The following is a 19,381-nucleotide window of genomic DNA, read 5'->3' as shown; positions in this document are numbered from 1 at the left end:
CCTTGTCAGGTTCATCCTTGTCCTTATGTGGCCATCAAAAGCCAGCCCTCCTCAAGGTTATCCTGAGCCCTCTCTTCTTCCCATCTGACATTCTCCTCTGTGATTTCGGCAACAGGTTCTTCAGAGTTCTATCCCAACCATCACATCTTGAGTAGCCCCTAACCATTATTCTCTATATAGTACCCCCAATCACAACATGTAATTATTCATCTGTTCACTTTTGAGAAAAACAGCCCATGACAGTGGGAATTGGCCTGATCTTAACAGCTAGGCCATGGTCCTCAGGTTGAACATAATCTTACAGAATACCAATGTCAGACAAGGTTACTGTGACTGTCATAAATTAGTAAGACAAAGTTTAGAATCTTGTCTAAGCACAAAGATACAATCACTGTGCAAACCATAAATATTAAACAGCCTCCTCTCAACTAAAATGGCCTTTTTTGACCAGTCACAGCCATGTTCCATTCCTCCTTCCTTCTAGATGAGATTAAGATGTGCAATCATAGAATTGTCCTCACTTCCTGACAGCACCCAATCCAGAACAATTTCATTTCCTTGAACCCTCCCTCCAAATCACCTAACACAACCGTTAATTCCGTCATTCTTAACCCTCCTGCTGATATAATCTCTGCAAAATAAATAAATCCAACACATCCACAGATGTGTTGCTGGTGGTCTTTGGCTAGAGGGCATTCACACTTTGTCTTATTCTGTTGCATCCACACATTTTAGCAGAGGAAAAGATATTCATCCTCAAAGTCCAATTATTTTGCTTAATAGGTAGCTGCCTGAATAGAGTACTTTTTTAAGCTTCAGGCAGCTAGGTGTTGGCTGCCAGACTAAGTTATGACCAGTGGCACAAAGTTGAAGTTGCATTAGCTTTAAGGAAATTTCCTCCAACACAGCTGGTATCCTCTGCCCTTCCTGGTCTATATTGAGGCTTGGAGCATGGATAAGCAAGCTAAAGCTTCACTTCCCAAATCATGAATAAAAGGATCTGACCCCAGGAATTATGGAGCTGAAACCTGTAGGGATAGATTCTAAGTACATGAGGACCCCATGGTGGCATGATGCCTTGGACTGTCTACCTCTTAAATTGTGAAAAATAAACTTCTATTTTAAGACTAGTTTTGGTTTCTGTTACAACTGAACTTATAAGCTGATAAATTGCACCATAGTAGGTACTTAATATTTATTGAATGGATGTTTCTATGCTTACAGTTTAACTACCACCTATATGCAAAAAACTCATTTACATCACTAGTTTTAATCTGAATACCAAACCTGTATGTACAAATACCTATTTTCTCTCTTCTTGTAAGTCTTAAAACACAGCTAACCCAGTAATTTCAAAAACAAATCAGCAGCATTCCGCCCATTTTCTTCCAATACCTCTTTTTAAATGGTAGTTATTCAAGCAAGAACTACCCTGAAAAACCTAAAATACTTTAATTTTGATCTATTTTCAAATTACTTTTCTTCCACTCCACTCCCAAGTCTATACCATCATCACAACTCACCTGGACTACTGAAGTTCCTTTCGAAGGCACTTCCAAGCCTGGCCAGCTCTTTATAGAGTCAACCTTGAAAAACTAATCTAATCAATGATACTTACCTGCCTAGAATGAAACCCATCAAAGGACCTAAATCTACATTCTGCAAGGTTCTGAGCAGTCTAGTTCCCCTTTCTTCTGCCTCATCTGCTTTTTCCATCTCTAATCTCTAAGCAAACACTTGGACTTCACTCTCCCACCTTACCTCCTACTTGTCCTTCAGAGCTTGTCTGAGGTCACCTTCCCAGTCTCCCTTTTCATGTCTTACTTTTGACAAGTGCTGCCTTACACATGTTCATGATTTTTTGACTAATGGGTCTCCCCTATAGATTTAAAATTAATTGTTTTTGTCTGTTATTTCTAGTGCCTAGTATATTGTCAGGCCCACAGTCGCTTCAGAACTATTTGTTGAAAGGCTATTTTGTCATTACCACTCCCATAAACATCAAACCTACAAACATGGGTAAAGTATTTAAAAATTACTCTATGGATACTTGGCCTTTCCTTTTTCCAATAAAACTTTATCCTTGAACGTAATGCAGTCTGGTGTGTTTGATGCTTATAGGTTAATGGGACCTCACTGGTTCCTTCAGACTGAAAGAAACTCAAACTTTGTCTTCTCCATTACCACTGTGTATGAACAAGTTAAAGAATAAAGTGACTCCAACAAGAATAGCCTCATCTGGATCGCCAGAGACGACTGGAACACAGGGATTGAAGAAAATGCTTGTTTCCACTGCATTTATTACTAATATAAAAAAATGTTAAAAAGAAAAAAATTCATTCTCAGTTCTCCAACGGCTCTCATCCTTCCCTCTTGCCCACACAACTCCTGACCCATTTCCTCAGGGCCAGTTCAAAACTGAGCCTGTTCACTGCCGTTTTCACAGAAAACAACCAGTGCCAGGGATGCAGGGAAGAAGGTTGGACAAGGGCGACAGTACTGTACAGGTTCCACCCAAAGGTAGGCTGGGTGGAGATTCACAGAATTCAGACGAAAGGGCTGGTGGCCTCACAATGAGGTGGTCTAACTAAAGTGGGCTGGAGAGGAGGGGGTTCCCCATCAGAAGCTTTAGAGGACATCTCATGGGCTTGTGTCAAACCCAGAAAAGCCGACACCAGGATGGGGAGACCGGGGAGGCAGTCTTGCAGAAAGGTTCACAATTCTCCCATATTGGGAGGTATGAAAAGTCTAAAGGGCACCAAGTCTCACTTGTTTTGGCAGAAAAACTTACTCTAGTGTTGGGAAGTCACAAAAATGCCACAGACACTGAGAGAGGCTACGTACGAGGGGATGCACAGTTTCACAAAGCACAGTGATCACAGACCAGAGCGGTAGGGATCATGCTACTGACGCAGAAACTACAAAATCCAAAAGCAGGGAGAGTGGCCTTTCAGGGAGTAACTCTGCACCAGTCATCCATACTTGACCCCAGGTCAACTTGGTGAGTTTCAGAGAGCAACCGGCAACTTTGGGGATAGGGGTTGTCACATAAAAAGGACTTAAGCAGCTAGAAGGGAATGGTAGGAAACTGCTCCAGGGCTCTCAGGAATCGAGGGCAATATTGGGGGCTGGGTCGACAGATGCACAAGAAACAGCACCAAAGAGTTTCCTGTTCAGCAGTCAGTTGGTGAGGGGGAAGAGGATCCAGGAGGCAGCAGAAGGGAGCAAAGATGAGGTCCTGAAGGCGAGTCTCTGGAGGCTGGATCAGAAGAAAGACCACACACTGGGCACCAGTGATGAAACACAACTCTGGCCCCCAAATAGGGAGGTGACGGATGGGAGTGGGTGTCACTGACTGAGGGTGATGGGTGGAACAGCCTCACAGTAGCCATCACAGGGCCACAGGGAAATATATGGCCACTAGGTCACAGAGGGCTCCTTCCAGTCTGGATGGGAAGGCACAGTCTCACAGAGGAGGTCCATTGACGCCTGGGTGGTAGAAGGCACAGAGGTCCTCATATCGACAGTGGCCCTTTTTGGCAAAGTGTCGGCAGACAGGGCGGTTGGATTTGTCTGTGAACAAGTGAAAATTGCGGAGTTTAAAATGTAAGAAAGAAAACAGATGTAACAAAAATCAGAAATAGAGAGGGTAGTCAGATTTCCTACTCCCTACCACTTCCAGGTATTTGGTAGTGGTAGTGATAATGGAAGTCATTCTCCTGGGAGAAAAACACATTCAGGGCTACTTCTACTTCAAAAGGACAAAGAATAGCCCAAAAGAAAAGAGTCACAGGCATTCTGAAGTGATGGGTATTACATGTGTATAGGCATTAAAAAAAAAATGTACCTTACCTTCCATAACTTGGGGGCCATCCTTGGGTGGGCAGGTATTTTTGATAAGAGACCAACTTTTGAGCCTTCGAGGATTTCTCTGCTCTTTGTGAAAGCCTCCCCTGGGAGGACCCCCATGGCCTGGTCCAGGAAAAGGAGGTTCAGTATTGGCTCCCCACCAACCACGACCATATGGGCCACATCTGGGGCCTAGGCTCCCCCGAATTGGGCCTCTGCCCCGAGGAGGAGGTGGGAGACTCAGCAGTGGTGGAATCATTGGTCCCCTTGATCCTGGAGGACCTCTGTGAAGAGCTGGAGAGAGAGAGAGAGACAAAGACAACATGGAAAGATAATCAGTGTGCACATTAATCCTGATAAAGCTGTGTTTTTCTTTACTTTTATTTGAAGTCCAATATACATACAGAAAAACACACCAATTTTAAAAGCACAACTCAATTATCATCAAAGTAAACACACCTGTGTTTTTACCACCCAGGTGAAGGGATAGAGCCTTCTTAGCACTCATAAGTCCTCCCCCCATTTGTGCCCCTCCTCCCCCACTATTCCACCCTCCTCCCCAAAGGGAACCACTATCCTGACTTCTAGCACCATAGGTTAGTTTTTGCCTGTTTTTGAATTTCGCATAAATGGAATCATACAGTCTGCATTCTTTTCTGTCTGGCTCCTTTCGCTCAACATCGTGTTTGTGAGATTCATCCAGGTTGCCTGTAGCAGGAGTTCGTTCATTTTCATTGCAGTGTAGTATCCCATTGCATGCACACACAACAACTTATTTATCCATTCTACTGATGGTGGACATGTGGGTGGATTCCAGTTTGGGGCTATAACGAAAAATGCTGCTATGAACATTTTTATACATGTCTCTGTTACACATATGTATGCATTTCTGTTGAGGATAAACGTAGTAGAGGTATTGTTGGGCCCTAGGGTATATGTACGATAAGATTTAATAAAGTCAAACTTTCCTTTTCAAAGTGGCTGTACTAATTTACACTCCTACTGGTCACTGTTCCATAGTTTTGACAACACTTAGTATTGTCAATTTCTTTCATTTTTGCCATTCTGGGGAGTGGTTTCTTGGTTTGGTTTGTTTTTAAATTGTGGTGGAACATGTAACATAAAATGTGCTGTCTTTTTTTTTTTTTAAGCAAACTCTGTGCCCAACATGGGGCTCAATCTCACAACTCTGAGATCAAGAATTGCATGCTTTACCAAATGAGCCAGCCAGGCACCTAAAATTTGCCATCTAAATATTTTTAAGTGCATGTTTCAATAGTGTTCAGTAAATCCTCACTGTTGTGAACCAGATCTTTAGAATTTTTCCATCTTGCAAAACTACACTGTATAAGTACTTAAAACTCTTTTCTCCCCTCCATCCAGCTCCTGGCAACCACCATTCTACTTTGTTTCTATGAATCTGACTACTTTCAATACCCCAAATAAGTGAATCATACAACATTTGTCTTTTTGTGACTGGCTTGTTTCATTTAGCAAGATGGCCTCAAGGTTCTTCCGTGCTATACAGCATACAAGAGGACTGTATTCCTTTTTGGGGCTGGATAATATTCCATTGTAGGAACATACCATATTTTGTACATCCATTCATCTCTCAATGGACATTTCGGTTGCTTCTGGCTCTTGGCTTTTGTAAATAGTGCTGCAAGAATAGGAGTGTGCAAATATTTCTTCAAGATCCTGCTTTCCGGGGCACCTGGGTGGCTCAGTCGGTTGAGCGTCCGACTTCGGCTCAGGTCATGATCTCTCAGTTCGTGGGTTCGAGCCCTCCATCTGGCTCTGTGCTGGCAGCTCAGAGCCTGAAGCCTGCTTCTGATTCTGTGTGTCCCTCTCTCTCTGCCCCTCCTCTGCTCATGATCTGTCTCTCTGTCTCTCAAAAATAAATAAATGTTAAAAAAAAAAGTTAAAAAAAAAAAAGATTCTGCTTTCCATTCATTTGGATATCTACCCAGAAGTGGGAATGCTGTGCCACATGGTAGTTCTAATTTTTTTGAGGAAACGCTATAGTACTTTCCATAGAATTGCATCATTTTACTATCTCACCAACAGTGCACAAGGGTCTCAACTTCAAAGTGGTGAGTTTTTATCTTTCAGTTATTTGACAACTAATGATGCTTGAGTTCTTGTTGACATGCTCTTGGTTATTTAGATTTCAGTTTCAGTTTTTGAGAGCCAGCTGCTCTGGTCCTTTGCCCATTTTTCTAACAGGCTGTCTAGAAAAGTCCTGTATATATTCCAGATATGAGCTCTTTACCGGTAATACTTATTGCAAATACCTTCTAATCTCTGGCTTCCTATTAATTTCTTAATGGTTTTTGCTTAATAAAAATTTAATGCAGTTCAGTTTATCAATCTTTTCTTTATGGTGTGTGTCTGCTTCTTGTCTGTTTAAGAACTCTCCTCTAAGACTATGAAATATATTTGTTTTCTTTACCTTTATCAATCAGATCTACAGTTCACATGGAATTGATGTTTACATATGGTATGAATAGTTCAGATTTCATCCCCCCCACCATGAATATCCATTTGATCCAGTATCATTTACTGAAATGACCACTATTTCCGGTCCATCTTCATCACAAATGAAGTATCTACATATGTGCAGGCCTGTTACTAGACTCTTTGTACTGGGATACTGACTTATGCCCATACCACATCACAATAACTATAGCTTTAGCTTTACAGTAATAAGTTCTTCTACTTCAAGACTGTCTTTGCAATTTCTCAGCCTGGTCCTTTGCATTTCCATGTAATAACATAGAATACTTATTTCCATTATAGGGATTGTCACTGGGACTGCAGTGAATCTGTAAATCAATTTGGGAAGAAGTAACATTTTTACATCATTGAACTTTCCAGCCTGTAAGTATACAACATTTCTCCATTCATTTATGTAAAGAATATCTGATCTTTTGGTCCTGAATTTTAGTCCCTCCCTCGCTCCCTTCTTCAGGACCTACCTAATCAAAGGATCAGAATCCCCCCTTGTCCTCACCTGACTTGGGGTCACCAGGCTTTCCATTAGCCATGGGAGGAGGGCCCAGAAGGCTGGGTGGTCCTAAGAGTAGACATGAAAATATAGTCACCAGAATGGACTAAAGTACTGATGATCCTATTATGGTTTTCTGCTACTCATCTCTTAATCCAATCAGCAAAGCCAGATACATTCTCAGCAGTGTTACAAGTTGTTAGCCCATCTACCTGCCCTTTCCTCGGCAAAGCTCCTCAGAGTTTGCGCAAAAAAAAAAAAAAAAAAAAGTAAAGACTCAGTTAAGGAGAGCACACAATGCAGAAAGGATACCTACAGCTTTCTCTTTCCCTTATACAGTTGCTATCCAAAACATCCCAGGTGATTCCAGAGGTAATGCTATCACCCTCCTTAATTACTGGTCAATCAGAGCAATTCCCTTACCCCCGTCCCAGAGCAGTTCAGTGCTCTGTGCAAGTCTGGTCTAAAGTTGTTATCCTAGACATAGCAATCTGCAACCTCTCTAGGCGCCCCCCCGCCCCGCCCTTGCCGTTCTGCGGCTGCGCACACGAGCTCTTTATCCTTTCCTCCCTTGTCTTCTTCAGAAAGGTTAGGGGCCGGATGGAAGTTGAGGAGTTAAGGAAGAGAACTCGCCCAAGACTCCACATCGGACAGCCTCCTATCCCCGCCCCAGCGTTTGCGCCCTTCCTCCTTCCTTTAGAGCCCCTTTCCCCGCACCTTTTCAGACCCCAACCCCTTGCCTTGACCAGCTGACAGGCATGTGTACACCCCTACCCAGCTCCTCACCTATGGGACTCCCATCCTCCTCGTCTCCAGTCTCTTCCCGCTCTGGCAGCGGGGGCCGCTGTGGTGGAGGATGCTGCTGCTGATTCTGCTTCTTTCGTTTGGGCATCGTGGTTGCGGCAATGGCTGCAGCGGGATTTGGAGGGCAGTGAGGAAGGGGCACGCCGGGATTCTGTTTCCGCTTCCGGTGGGTGGACTGAGAGGCTGAGGCTCCTGCCCCTTCATTTCCGGAACGCTCCCGGAGCTTTTGTGGGGCTTGGTCTCTGCCAGACACAATGGCAGTCTCAAGTTTTTGTTGCGTTCCTATAAATGCTTAAAAGGAAATTCCTCTCTTCTTCCCTCGCTGAAAAGACCCGACAACCAGCTCCTCAAAATGTGCTATAGAGTCTATAGGCTCTCGGGTCAGGAGGCCTGAGAGCTGTCGCACCTTAAAGTCGCCACATCCGGTCCCGGGTTACTATGGTAACAGTTGCAGGCACAACTTCGTGCCCTCTGACCTCTCTTCAAAAGTCCTTGCCCCGCCTGGGTTTCCCTCTTCGTCTGCGCTTGCCCTTATGGTCTGTAAACCTGTTCCCTATCATTGCTCCTACAAGGAGTTTGGGTCCCAGGAGAGTGGAGTCCAGGACTCTTCAGACTGCCATTCCGCCCCTCAAGACGTCTGACCCTGTCCCCAGTGTAGCTCAGCAACTTGACTTCATTGCCAAGACACGCAGTCCGGTCTTTCCACAAAGGTCAAGCCCGCGGGTTGGTAAAGTAACTTCAGTGCATCCACGCCTCTCTCTCCCCTAGGTGGTAGGACCCGCCCTCCGCTCCACCGCCCCCTCCAGGTAAGTGGTAGCTTCCCAGCGCGCAAGGTAGTGATGACACGCGTCTCCCCTCTTCCGAACACGAGTTGGTAGCGTCCGTGACGAAGTTAGCTTGATCCTCCCACGCGCGCCTCCTTCCTTGCAGCAGCTGCACCCTCTCCATGCCACAGAGTCTCACGTGCGGGTAGCCCACCCTGCATCTTCCGCTCGCCTCGCTCCAGAGGGAAGTGGCTGTATTTCCCCTCGTCCGCCTTCCACCCAGGCCACTGGGGCGAATCGGCCAGGCCCGCTCGCTGACGTCACCTCATAGCCCCGCCCCCTCTAGGGTCCCAGGCCCTTGCGGCGGGGGTTGCCGGAGGGGAGTCCGTTGAGGCTGGCGGAGGTTGGGCCAGGTGACTGGTCCAGGCCATGCCGAGAAAGAAGCCCTTCAGCGTGAAGCAAAAGAAGAAACAGTTGCAAGACAAGCGGGAGCGGAAGCGAGGTCAGTGTAGGAGCCAGGGGAGGGGGCGGGGCTCGGGCTCCAGCACATCTGGAAGGAGGGGTGTGCCGGCCGCCCCTTTGCGGGGCGTGGGAGTGGGTGGAGGCCTTGCGCAGACGCTCGCGGGCTACCGCAGAGGGGATTCTCTCACCTCAGGCTCCTTGGAAAGAATGGGAAAGGATGGAGAGTTGGGGGAGGGGAACTCCTCTCGCTCTAACGAGGCGCCATCCTTGCAGGTCCCTGGTGCAGGAATGACTACCCCCACGTACATCCGGTAGGGTCTTGAGTGGGATGGCTGGGAGTCCCCGGCCTCAAAAGAAGTGAGGTCTGGTGAGAAGAAGCCAGGTTGACCGAGGAGGGGGTCTTATGGTCCCTTCGAACCTGACAGCTCTGGCGTCACCGCCTCCTCCCCGCAGGGCTCCAAGATGGGCTGCGATCCAGTTCCAACAGCCGCAGCGGGAGCCGGGAGCGGCGGGAGGAGCAAACCGACACTTCGGACGGGGAGTCTGTGACCCATCATATCCGCAGGCTAAACCAGCAGCCTTCCCAGGGGCTGGGTCCTCGAGGCTATGACCCAAATCGGTGAGAGTGGGGGTGGGGGGAGAGGTGTGGGGTGGTGTATTGGTGGGGGCTTCCCTGCCTACCCGGATGTGTGCGTTGGGGGAAAGCAGGCTATTGTTGGTGGAGGAGATAGGGCTGGGATGCCACGGTTCTCCGCAGGCAGCTGGGCTCATCAGAGCAGGCCACAATTCTCCCTTCTGGAGGGGCTGGAGAGAGAGTTCTTGGCTTTTAGAAGGGCGAGGCTTACCGGAGAGTCGAATACTGCAGGAAAGAGAGACTTGAGGGAGGGCTTACTGAAAGGAGACTTGAACAACTCTGAAGAGAAAGGTCTACGAAGTTGTCTGCCCAAGAGGGGAGTTGGTGGTCTCAGGATTGCAAGAGATGGCGTGGTCCCTGTCCCATTAGATACCGGCTGCACTTTGAGCGAGACAGCCGGGAGGAGGTGGAAAGGAGAAAGAAAGCAGCCCGGGAGCAAGTGCTACAGCCGGTCAGTGCTAAGCTGCTGGAGCTGGACATCCGAGAGGTCTATCAGCCTGGCTCAGGTGAGGGCTCAACACTGGATGTTTGGGAGTGGCAATGGGCTGGGGGAAGGAACTTGGAGGAGGAAGACCAGACTTCTAGGAATGAGAGGTCTGGGATGCACTCTTGAGCCATGAAACTATTCTCAGTCTTACCTGGACTTTTTCTTGATTTCTCAGTCCTGGACTTTCCCCGACGCCCTCCTTGGAGCTATGAGATGTCCAAGGAGCAGCTAATGAGCCAGGAGGAACGTAGCTTCCAGGAGTATCTTGTGAAGATTCATGGGGCTTATACCTCTGAGAAACTCAGCTACTTTGAGCATAATCTGGAGGTGAGAACGCAGTGGGGACAGAAGTGACCCTTGGTCAGATTGGTCTGGGGTCGGGCAGGAGAGGTACTCTTCCACTGATGTTTTTTTTTTAGACATGGAGGCAGCTGTGGCGTGTGTTGGAAATGTCTGACATTGTCCTGCTTATCACTGATATCCGACATCCAGTGAGTACTGGGGATGAGGGTGGCAACGGGGAGGGAGAAGGAAGATTTTTGTGGGGTAAAGGACAGAAGCAAAAGTTGGGAGATGGAGAGGTATCCTTTATTTCTAGTCTTCTCTACCTCATACTGATGTCTGCAGTCAAGAGGTCAATCTTTTATTCATCAGTGTCACAGCTTGTCACTTCTGCTCTGGTTAATTGACTCTCTACTTCCTTTGATGAAAAACTACATGTCTTATTTACAATCCCACCAGAGCTAGAGCAATAGAAAGTTCTAGTGTGGAGCTCCAAGGGATTCTGTGAAGGCATCACATCATTCACTACAGAATTCAGCCTCACATGGATTACTAAGATAGTGGTTCAGGCTCTAGTCTGCTGCTAGATGACCCTTGTGTTAACCTGGCTCTACCACTTCACTGTTGTTCTCTAGTGGGAGAAAGGGAGGTCTGTGGGAATATTTAGAAGTCCTTAACATATATACATGCATTGGTACACATACTCATAGACTTATGTGTGTGCTCACATGCACTCACACAGTCACACATGCTGGCCATAAACATGCACACACATACATGTATAAACATGCATGTGTATAAACATAGATAGGTTCGTGCACATAAAAATAGGTGTTAAGTTTTATCCCAACTCCCACTCCTATGCCTGACCCCAACCTTTATCCCAGTGTGCTAGGTATCACTATTTCCTTCTTTTGTGTTTGGCTCATTTCCATCCCTAATTAGGACCTGTAAGAAGTCCCTCAGACACAAATGCACAGGTATTGCTTACCATTACTTTATTTTCCTAGTTTAGTTTGGCTGATTTACCCTTTTGCCCCAGAATCTGCTACCACCAGAGTTTCTGAGCTGTGCCTGGTGAGTGGGGAGCTGGAGGCAGGGAACTCTGGGTTGATCTCTCATTGCTCCCTCCTCTCACCAACCCTGTCCCAGGTTGTGAATTTCCCACCAGCACTTTACGAGTACGTGACTGGAGAACTTGGGTTGGCCTTGGTCTTGGTCCTGAACAAGGTGGATCTAGCCCCACCGGCTCTCGTGGTTGCCTGGAAGCATTATTTTCACCAACACTATCCCCAGCTCCATATAGTCCTTTTTACCTCTTTCCCTCGGGACCCCCGCACCCCACAGGACCCTAGTAGCGGTGAGTGGGCAATGAGGAAGGCAGCATGGGAGAGGTGGGGTGGTAGGGAACAACAGGGAGACTAGAGAGGCTTGTTGACAAAGGAGTACCTGATATTGGGCTTAAGGGTGGTGGGTGAGATGGGGTGCATAAGCCCATGTGCTAACGCTTTTGTGCCCTCTGATCTCAGTTTTGAAGAAGAATCGGAGACGGGGGAGAGGATGGACTCGGGCCCTGGGGCCAGAGCAGTTACTGAGAGCCTGTGAAGCCATCACTATGGGGAAAGGTATATACCTCTTAGAGGGGAGCTGTGGGATGATAATGTGGAAGGCCCAAGGCTTGGAGTCATTTTGCTTACCTTCCCTGAAGTCAACCCCTTCTTTATGGATGTAGGCAAGAAGCCAGGGGGTGAGATAGAAGAGGGAGCAGACTGACTTGGTGGACAGAGGCAGCAGGTAGACAGGAGCCCAGGGGTCTGTTGCTTTCAGTCTTCCCAGTATTTTCCTGAAACTCAAAATTCACATGATTTCTATGTGGGATCAAGTGAAGGCTGGGGAGAATGTGTTGTGCAGGTTGGCACTCTCCAACCCTTCAGGGCTCCAATTACATTAGCTGTGCAGTGCATAGTCTGTGCAGTCATCTACAGTGGCCCTGGGGAGAACCTTCATCATATTCTCCTTCCCTGAACAGTGGACTTAAGCAGCTGGCGGGAGAAGATTGCCCGAGATGTGGCTGGGGCCACCTGGGGAAATGGCTCTGGGGAGGAGGAGGAAGAAGAGGATGGACCTGCAGTCCTTGTGGAGCAGCAGACTGACTCAGCGATGGAGCCAACGGGCCCAACCCGGGAGCGCTACAAAGACGGGGTGGTGACCATTGGCTGTGTGGGTAAGGAAGTGATGGCCCATCCATGGCGACCTCCTATGAGTTACAGAGTTTCACTCTTTGGAAAAGGAGGGTATCAGCGATAGTGGAAGGATCCTGGCACCCCTGAGTTAAATTTCACTTTCCTTAGCTCTTATTAATTTTGAGCAAGTTATTTACCCATTCTGAGTCTTAGTTACTTTGATTTTTAGAATGAGGATGCTGATGCCCAATTAGAACGAATATGAGGAATGAGGGGAATGGCATACAGAGAACCTAATGATGCCTGACAGATAGTGATAATCATGAGTTGAAATTTAACATTTATGTGGTACTGGGTACCAGGCATTATTCTGAAAGACATGGATTTTAACTGTGTCCATGGTAGTAATCAATCCATAGTAGAGCAATCATTAATCAGAGCAGGAGCTTTGTTAGCATTTGTATTTTTCTGAATCTTATCCAATTAAGTTTGTTGTCAAGGAGAATCTTCCCTGAATTAATAGCCTATCTCTGCTCTTTTTGGGGATGAGAGGAATATAGCATTAGGGCCCAGAGATCCTTTCCTTTGCTGTGGGATAGGCAGTCCTGAGTTTGGATTTACCTCTAGTTCTTAGCAAATATTTGCTGAGTGCCAGTTAAGCTCCTGTGAAAATAGCAGAAAAGTCCTTACTCTCACAAAACTTATCTCCTAGAAACTAAGTTGATTCATGATTTGAAATCATATTAAAAAAATTTTTTTATGTTTATTTATTATTGAGACAGACAGAGCATGAATGGGGGAGGGACAGAGAGAGAGGGAGACACAGAATCTGAAGCAGGCTCCAGACTCTGAGCTGTCAGCACAGGGTCCGACGTAGGGCTCGAACCCACAAACCATGAGATCACGATCTGAGCCGAAGTCAGTCACTTAACCAACTGAGCCACCCAGGTGCCCTGAAATCATTATTTAGGGGCAGTGAAAGGTAGAGAGTGATCCAGCGAGGAGGGTTCTCATGCAAAGCGCACTCTGAGAAGAGCCCAGGATGTTGAGAGGAAGTAGTCATTTGGAGAGAATGGGGAAAAGGGCCTTCCTGACCAAGGGGTCAGTAGATGAGAGGGTCTTCATGTGGGAATGAGCTTGGTGAGTTTTGGATAAGCCACAATATCGAGCATTGGGGGATGGGAGCCATGGGGTTGAGTAAGATGGAGGAGAGGGGCAGGACCAAGGAGTTCAAGGTGACCTCAAGTGTGAAAGCTACTGGCTATAGAGCTGGGGCCTGGGATCTCAGGTGGGTAAGAAGGGAAGTAAGGACCTGAGTCTGGTTATTAAATAGTGGTCCTGTACTAGAGTCAGAGTTGAAGATGTATTAGAACCGAGGAAACAGAGTAAGTAAGCTGAATTGATAGAATGTCAGAGCAGAGAGAGTGGTGCCTGTGGTTGAGATTTTGTAGGTATGAAGTGACAAGGTCCAGAGTACGACCTTGGCAGTAGCTGGTTGAGGAAAATGATCTTTGGAAGATAGATGCGAGCACTGAGAGGCCAGAGTGCTAAACAAAACACCTGTACAGATACCAAAGTCACCCAGAATGATGGAGGTGGTCCTGAAGAGAGCAGCAATGAGCCCCAAGGGTTTTCAGTTTTCTCCTTGAAGAACTTGTGATGATTATGAGATACATGTTTCACTTGTGTTAGGCATTTGGTCTACTCCATGCACTGAACCACACAGTTGTATTTGTTTTCTGTTGTATTTAATCTTGATCGCTCACTTGTAAAATGAGGAAACAGAGGCTCAGAAAGTGAAGCAAATTGCCTTGAGGTTACAAAGCTGATTAGTGGAGAGGCAGGATTCAACCCTGGTAGCCGAGAGCCTAATTTGAAACTTGTAAGGTTATACTGCTTCCTTGATTTCTGAGCCTTACTTCCCTTTTTCTCTATAGCGATAGTCGTGCCTGTCACAGAGTGGAGATCTGTCCAGTGTTAATTTTTCTTGCCTTTCTCAGGTTTCCCCAATGTGGGAAAATCCTCGCTGATCAACGGGCTGGTGGGGCGGAAGGTCGTGAGTGTCTCCAGAACCCCCGGGCACACCCGATACTTTCAGACCTACTTTCTCACCCCCTCTGTGAAGCTCTGTGACTGCCCTGGCCTCATATTCCCCTCCCTTCTGCCCAGGCAGTTGCAGGTATGGGGATAGAGGGGGCAGGGAGGGAGAGAAAGCAGAAGGCCGAGAACAGACTGAGCATTCTTGTTTCCCCTCAGGTTCTGGCAGGGATCTACCCCATTGCCCAAATCCAGGAACCATACACTGCAGTGGGCTATCTGGCATCTCGAATCCCTGTGCAGGTCCTGCTTCACTTACGCCATCCAGAGGCCAAGGATCCTTCAGCAGAACATCCCTGGTGTGCCTGGGACATCTGTGAAGGTGAGCTCCATGATTCTGGCTTCTCCCCTGCCTTTTATGCTGTCCTATCTCCTCTCCTCTTTTCAGAGGTTCTGCCCTTGGTAAAATACCTGGCTACTCATGCTTGGATTTCTATTGGGGAGCCAGCAAGATCTGTGGCCTGGGATGTTCTGGAGAAAACTGGGAGGACTATGTTATGGGAATAGAGTGATGGTGACTGAGCTTGATTAATGGCTTTCCTCCCCATTATTCTTTTCGTTCTTCAGCCTGGGCAGAGAAACGTGGTTATAAGACAGCCAAGGCAGCCCGGAACGATGTGTACAGAGCAGCCAATAGCCTCCTGCGGCTGGCACTGGATGGCCGCCTCAGCCTGTGTTTTCATCCGCCAGGCTACAGTGAACAGAAAGGTCAGACAGCCAGTGTTCCTGTACTATAACGTAGGCAAAAGGGTGTGGGCTTTGTGGCCCAGGGTCAGATCTGGATTCTATACCTGTCAGCTAGCTCTGTGTTACTAAGTATCTTTGAGACAGTTTCCTGATCTGCAAAAGCAGAGTGATAGTTGCCTCCTGGCAAGGTGGTGGTAGAAAGTAGAGTTCATGTATGCAGAGCTTCTGTCCTATGCCCAGCACATGGAAGTTTGAATGAACGAATGAACAAATGAATGAATGAATGAATGAATACTAGCAGCTACAAAACTGATTGTTACTCTTAGTTTTTGCTTCTTCCCTTTCTCTGGCTTTAGTTCCTTGCTTAAAACTCTCCCCCATTCTTTTCTTGTTTTGGTTCCCCAGGCACCTGGGAGTCCCATCCGGAGACCACAGAGTTGGTGGTTTTGCAAGGCAGGGTGGGGCCAGCAGGTGATGAGGAGGAGGAGGAAGAAGAAGAGCTGAGCAGCTCCTGTGAGGAGGAGGGAGAGGAGGACCGAGATGCGGATGAGGAGGGGGAAGGGGATGAGGACACCCCAACTTCAGCTCCAGGGTCCAGCCTGGCTGCCCGAAACCCTTATGCCCTACTGGGCGAGGACGAGTGCTGAGTCCTTGCCCTACACCATCTGCTCCACCCAGTATCTCTGCTTTTGGACTGACCTGGGGGTCCTTTCCCCCTGCCATCCCAATTGTGAATAAAGATTGTCTGCTTTGTAGCCCCTTCCCCAGATGGACTGAGGTGAGAGCGGCTGTTTTAGGCCAACAGCTATGGGAGGCCTCTCTCTTTTTCTCCTTTCTTTTCTTGTGTATCCTTTTTGGGAAGGAAGAGCTCTCTTAAGGGTTACTTCACCGGGTTCTAAGGCCCTGAAATCCACGATCTCTGCTCACTTTTCCATTCTGCACTTTATGAATCCTGTTATCAACATAGGGATTGGAGGTCACTTCAGGCTTTGAGGCCTGGTCTAAATCCAACCCTCTTTTGGAGTTCATGTCATACCTTCTTTCTCAGATTTGAGCAGCAGCCTTGTGTGTTCCCTGCTGCTAGACTTGGGTTATACCTAGCTTTTTGGAGAAGACGTGGTAAGAGGTGTGACAAGCTGGTGTCTACAGTATGTGAGATTTTCACAGGACTTATTCAAATTTAAGAAATATTTTTGAGGGCCAGCTGTTTGTCTGGATCTGTGTTAAGTACTGAGCATATAAAAATGCACAAACAGGACCTGACCTAAATATGCAGGGTGGCTGTGATTAAGATCCCATTTTCACATACCCAAGTTTTTGAATTAAGAAGGGTATGTGATGTTCTCCAAATATTTGGGGCTTATACACTATAATTCTAGGACTTACTGTTGAAAGAATTTTTAGTCAAGACGGTGTTTGTGAAAATGGTGATTAATGTGTAGAAGTAGCATCTTAATTACTGGCAAACAACTAGTGTGCACACTTCTGATTTGAGCAGACCAGCTTCTTAAGTACAGTGTTAAGCTTTATTACTTAAAGGTCCACACTCACGGAAGGTCAGTGAGATTCTTCATAAGGGAAGGCACAGAATCAATCTTCAGAATCCCATTTATCCTGGTTTGGGGATGGAGCAAAAACGAGCATTGTAGTGTCTGAGCTAGAAGTCAGCAGGTAGACAGAGGTATCTTATGGAGTCATGTGCATTTCAGCAGCAGTCAGCTCTCTTGTGAGTCAGGGTATTTTAACATTTGCTGTACTTCTTTGTTAAGCAAGCAACTGGACTCCTAGAACTATTTCTTGGAGGAAAAGGAGAATGGGATTTGTTTTGTTGGCTGTCACCGTGTTTTCTGGGTTGAGTGGTAGCAAAAAGTATTGTTTAACAGATTGACAAACTATTAAGTGTAGGGGTAACGAGAAGATGTGAATACCAGATTCTTTCCCTTTACTCTAAAGCATCCCATGCAGGATCTGGTCACGAGGTCTGTAATGCCAGTGGAAACCCTGCCCATACAGGAGTGAAGGAAACTAAGTATATTTAGGAAAATCTGATATGTTTGACTTTTAAGACCTAGTCACATACCCCCGAGCTTATCCTCTCTTGGTCCAGTGAGGGCATGGAATTTGCATTCCAGTACAAAGATTAAATACTGTGAGCATGTGAATGTGCTTAAAGGTTGCTCAAAATATGCTATAAAAGAGAAAAAGTCCCAGTTAGAGAAAAACCCACCTGTCTCCTATCTTGGGCTCTTAGCTAACTTCAAAGCTGACTCTTCTGATAGAAGAAGGGCTCCAGGCTCAGCTTCCTCTGAGGGTTCATGATGTTTAGGGAAGCAAGAGACTTATATGTTGCTTCGACATAGAGACATTAGCATTCTCAAAAAATGGAGAAAGGGGGGAAAAATCAGAATTCTTCTTGTCCTCCCACCTCACATCCACCACAGTGCTGCTTCTCTTTAATTTTTTTTATCTTTGCTGTCTCATGAGTTTCACTAGGGCCATTGGGAGAGTCTGGGGGTGGGGATGAAAAGTTGAGACCTGGAGCTGGAGGGGAAGTTGAAGAGGGGGGAGGTTTATGCTAAAGACTTAGAAGGAGGCAATTCTAGCATCCCCAGTGGTCTATACTGTAAATGATTCCTCACAGCCCCTGTCAGTGACTCCCTCACTGTAGGAAAGTAACACTGGGCAAAGACTATCTTAGCAATAAAAAGATTCCAGAGAAGAGCAAATAATACTGTACTACCAGTGCCTGGGTTTGAGGGTTGAAACTGACTAAAAGAGACAAGCCGGGGTCCAGTGTCCCTTCCATGCTGAAATACCTAAGTCCCCTGTCCTCACACTCCTTGGTCTGGGTCATGTCCACTATAGGGATACTTAACCATGGGGGTCTGAGGCCCTGACAGTTCCCAGTTCCCATTGCTTTGGCCTGCCTCTCTCTCTGTTTCTTTCTCTCCTCCCCTCCCAACCTCCCCGCTCTGCTCTCCTCCTCTTCCTCCTCCTCCTCCTTCTTTCTCTCTCTCTCTCTTTCTCTCAAGTTTATGTATTTAAGTAATCTCTACATCCAATTTGGGGCTCAAACTCATGACTCATATGACTCAAGAGTCATATGCTCTACTGACTGAGCCAGCCAAGTACCTCTCTGGCCAGTCTGGAATTCATTGCTTCTCTCATTCATGCTGGCATTCTCTTTAGACATTGAGCAACTTCCTTCCAAGTATTCTCCCTCTTCCCTTTTTTTTTTTTTTTTTCCAGACTGAGTTCTAATCCTGCTTCTGGGACAAGGTAGCTGTGTGCAATGTAGGGCGGTTCAGTTATCTGGGCCTCTGTATCTTAATTTCTCATGATCACTGATACAGTCAAGTTGGTCGAAAAATGATACGTGCCAGGCATGGTGAGTTTTTTGGAACAAAGAAATTGAATAAGGCATAGACTGTAAAGAAGTAAAACAGCCAGATACTAATAATACAGTAATTCTATAGCACCATGTAAATTATATGTATCTGTTAAACTTCATTACCAAGGAGGATAGAAGTATAATTACCCCGAGGATTCATTCACCCACTGAACTTTTGGTGAGCAATCAGTATCTGCCATTTGCTCCTAAATGGTAAGTGATATAGAAGTAGTTCTTTGTGGGGCTCACAATTTACTGGAGAGTGGAAACAAATAGACAATTACAAAAAAAGTATAAGTGCTGTGAGAAGGGTCATACAAGATCCCATGAGTTAGTGGTGGCTCCTTTTGCGGGGGTTGGGGGGTGGCTTGGGATCTGATCAGGAAGGAGTGGTATACAGGGCTGGAAGCTGTGTTTGTATAGCAAATTATGTAAGGCCGCAAAAAAAAAAAATCAGTAGTGTATGGTTAATCATTGCTATGGAGATACTAAGCAGGCAGCTAAGCTAATCTTGGTGAGACAGTGGAAGCCTAGAGAAACAGAGGTCCAAGCTGAGACCTGAAGGCTGACCAGGAGTTAGCTGGGCATTGAGAAGGCCAGAGTATTCCAGAGGGAACAGCAAAGCTCAAGGAACAAGCACTTGACAAGTTGGGAAGACTAATGTATTCGGCATGGCTTAGGGGGTTAGGGTGCAAGGGAGAGGTGGGGAAAAGTGAAGCTGGAGGAGGAGGCTT

General features: G+C 46.6%; 2 protein-coding genes across 5 annotated transcripts; one reads left to right on the top strand and one right to left on the bottom strand.

Annotated features, from left to right (window-relative positions):
• Positions 1-2,270: 2,270 nt before the first annotated feature.
• PRR3 (proline rich 3) lies at positions 2,271-8,382 on the bottom strand. Of its 4 annotated transcripts, none has more exons than XM_029943872.1 (5): positions 7,643-8,382; positions 6,863-6,925; positions 4,491-4,673; positions 3,853-4,143; positions 2,271-3,573 (listed from the first exon to the last, which is right to left on the bottom strand). In XM_029943872.1, the coding sequence occupies exons 1-5, from the start codon at positions 7,746-7,748 to the stop codon at positions 3,467-3,469; spliced, it is 750 nt and encodes a 249-aa protein (XP_029799732.1). In that variant the 5' UTR covers positions 7,749-8,382; the 3' UTR covers positions 2,271-3,466. The 4 variants fall into 4 exon arrangements, with proteins under 4 accessions (XP_029799732.1, XP_029799733.1, XP_029799734.1 ...); XM_029943873.1 differs by lacking the exon at positions 7,643-8,382 and adding an exon at positions 5,437-5,509 and having other exon boundaries at positions 6,863-6,911; XM_029943874.1 differs by lacking the exon at positions 4,491-4,673 and having other exon boundaries at positions 7,643-8,372.
• A 196-nt stretch (positions 8,383-8,578) lies between these two features.
• GNL1 (G protein nucleolar 1 (putative)) lies at positions 8,579-16,023 on the top strand. Its single transcript, XM_029943871.1, has 12 exons — positions 8,579-8,926; positions 9,340-9,505; positions 9,890-10,026; positions 10,183-10,334; positions 10,427-10,498; positions 11,442-11,649; positions 11,819-11,914; positions 12,319-12,513; positions 14,473-14,651; positions 14,729-14,891; positions 15,137-15,277; positions 15,662-16,023. The coding sequence occupies exons 1-12, from the start codon at positions 8,854-8,856 to the stop codon at positions 15,901-15,903; spliced, it is 1,824 nt and encodes a 607-aa protein (XP_029799731.1). The 5' UTR covers positions 8,579-8,853; the 3' UTR covers positions 15,904-16,023.
• Positions 16,024-19,381: the final 3,358 nt, after the last annotated feature.

This window comes from Suricata suricatta, chromosome 7 (genome assembly GCF_006229205.1).
Source record: "Suricata suricatta isolate VVHF042 chromosome 7, meerkat_22Aug2017_6uvM2_HiC, whole genome shotgun sequence".
Lineage (NCBI taxonomy): Eukaryota > Metazoa > Chordata > Mammalia > Carnivora > Herpestidae > Suricata > Suricata suricatta.
Note: the sequence above shows the minus strand (reverse complement) of the source record. Positions and strands in the feature narration are given on the sequence as shown.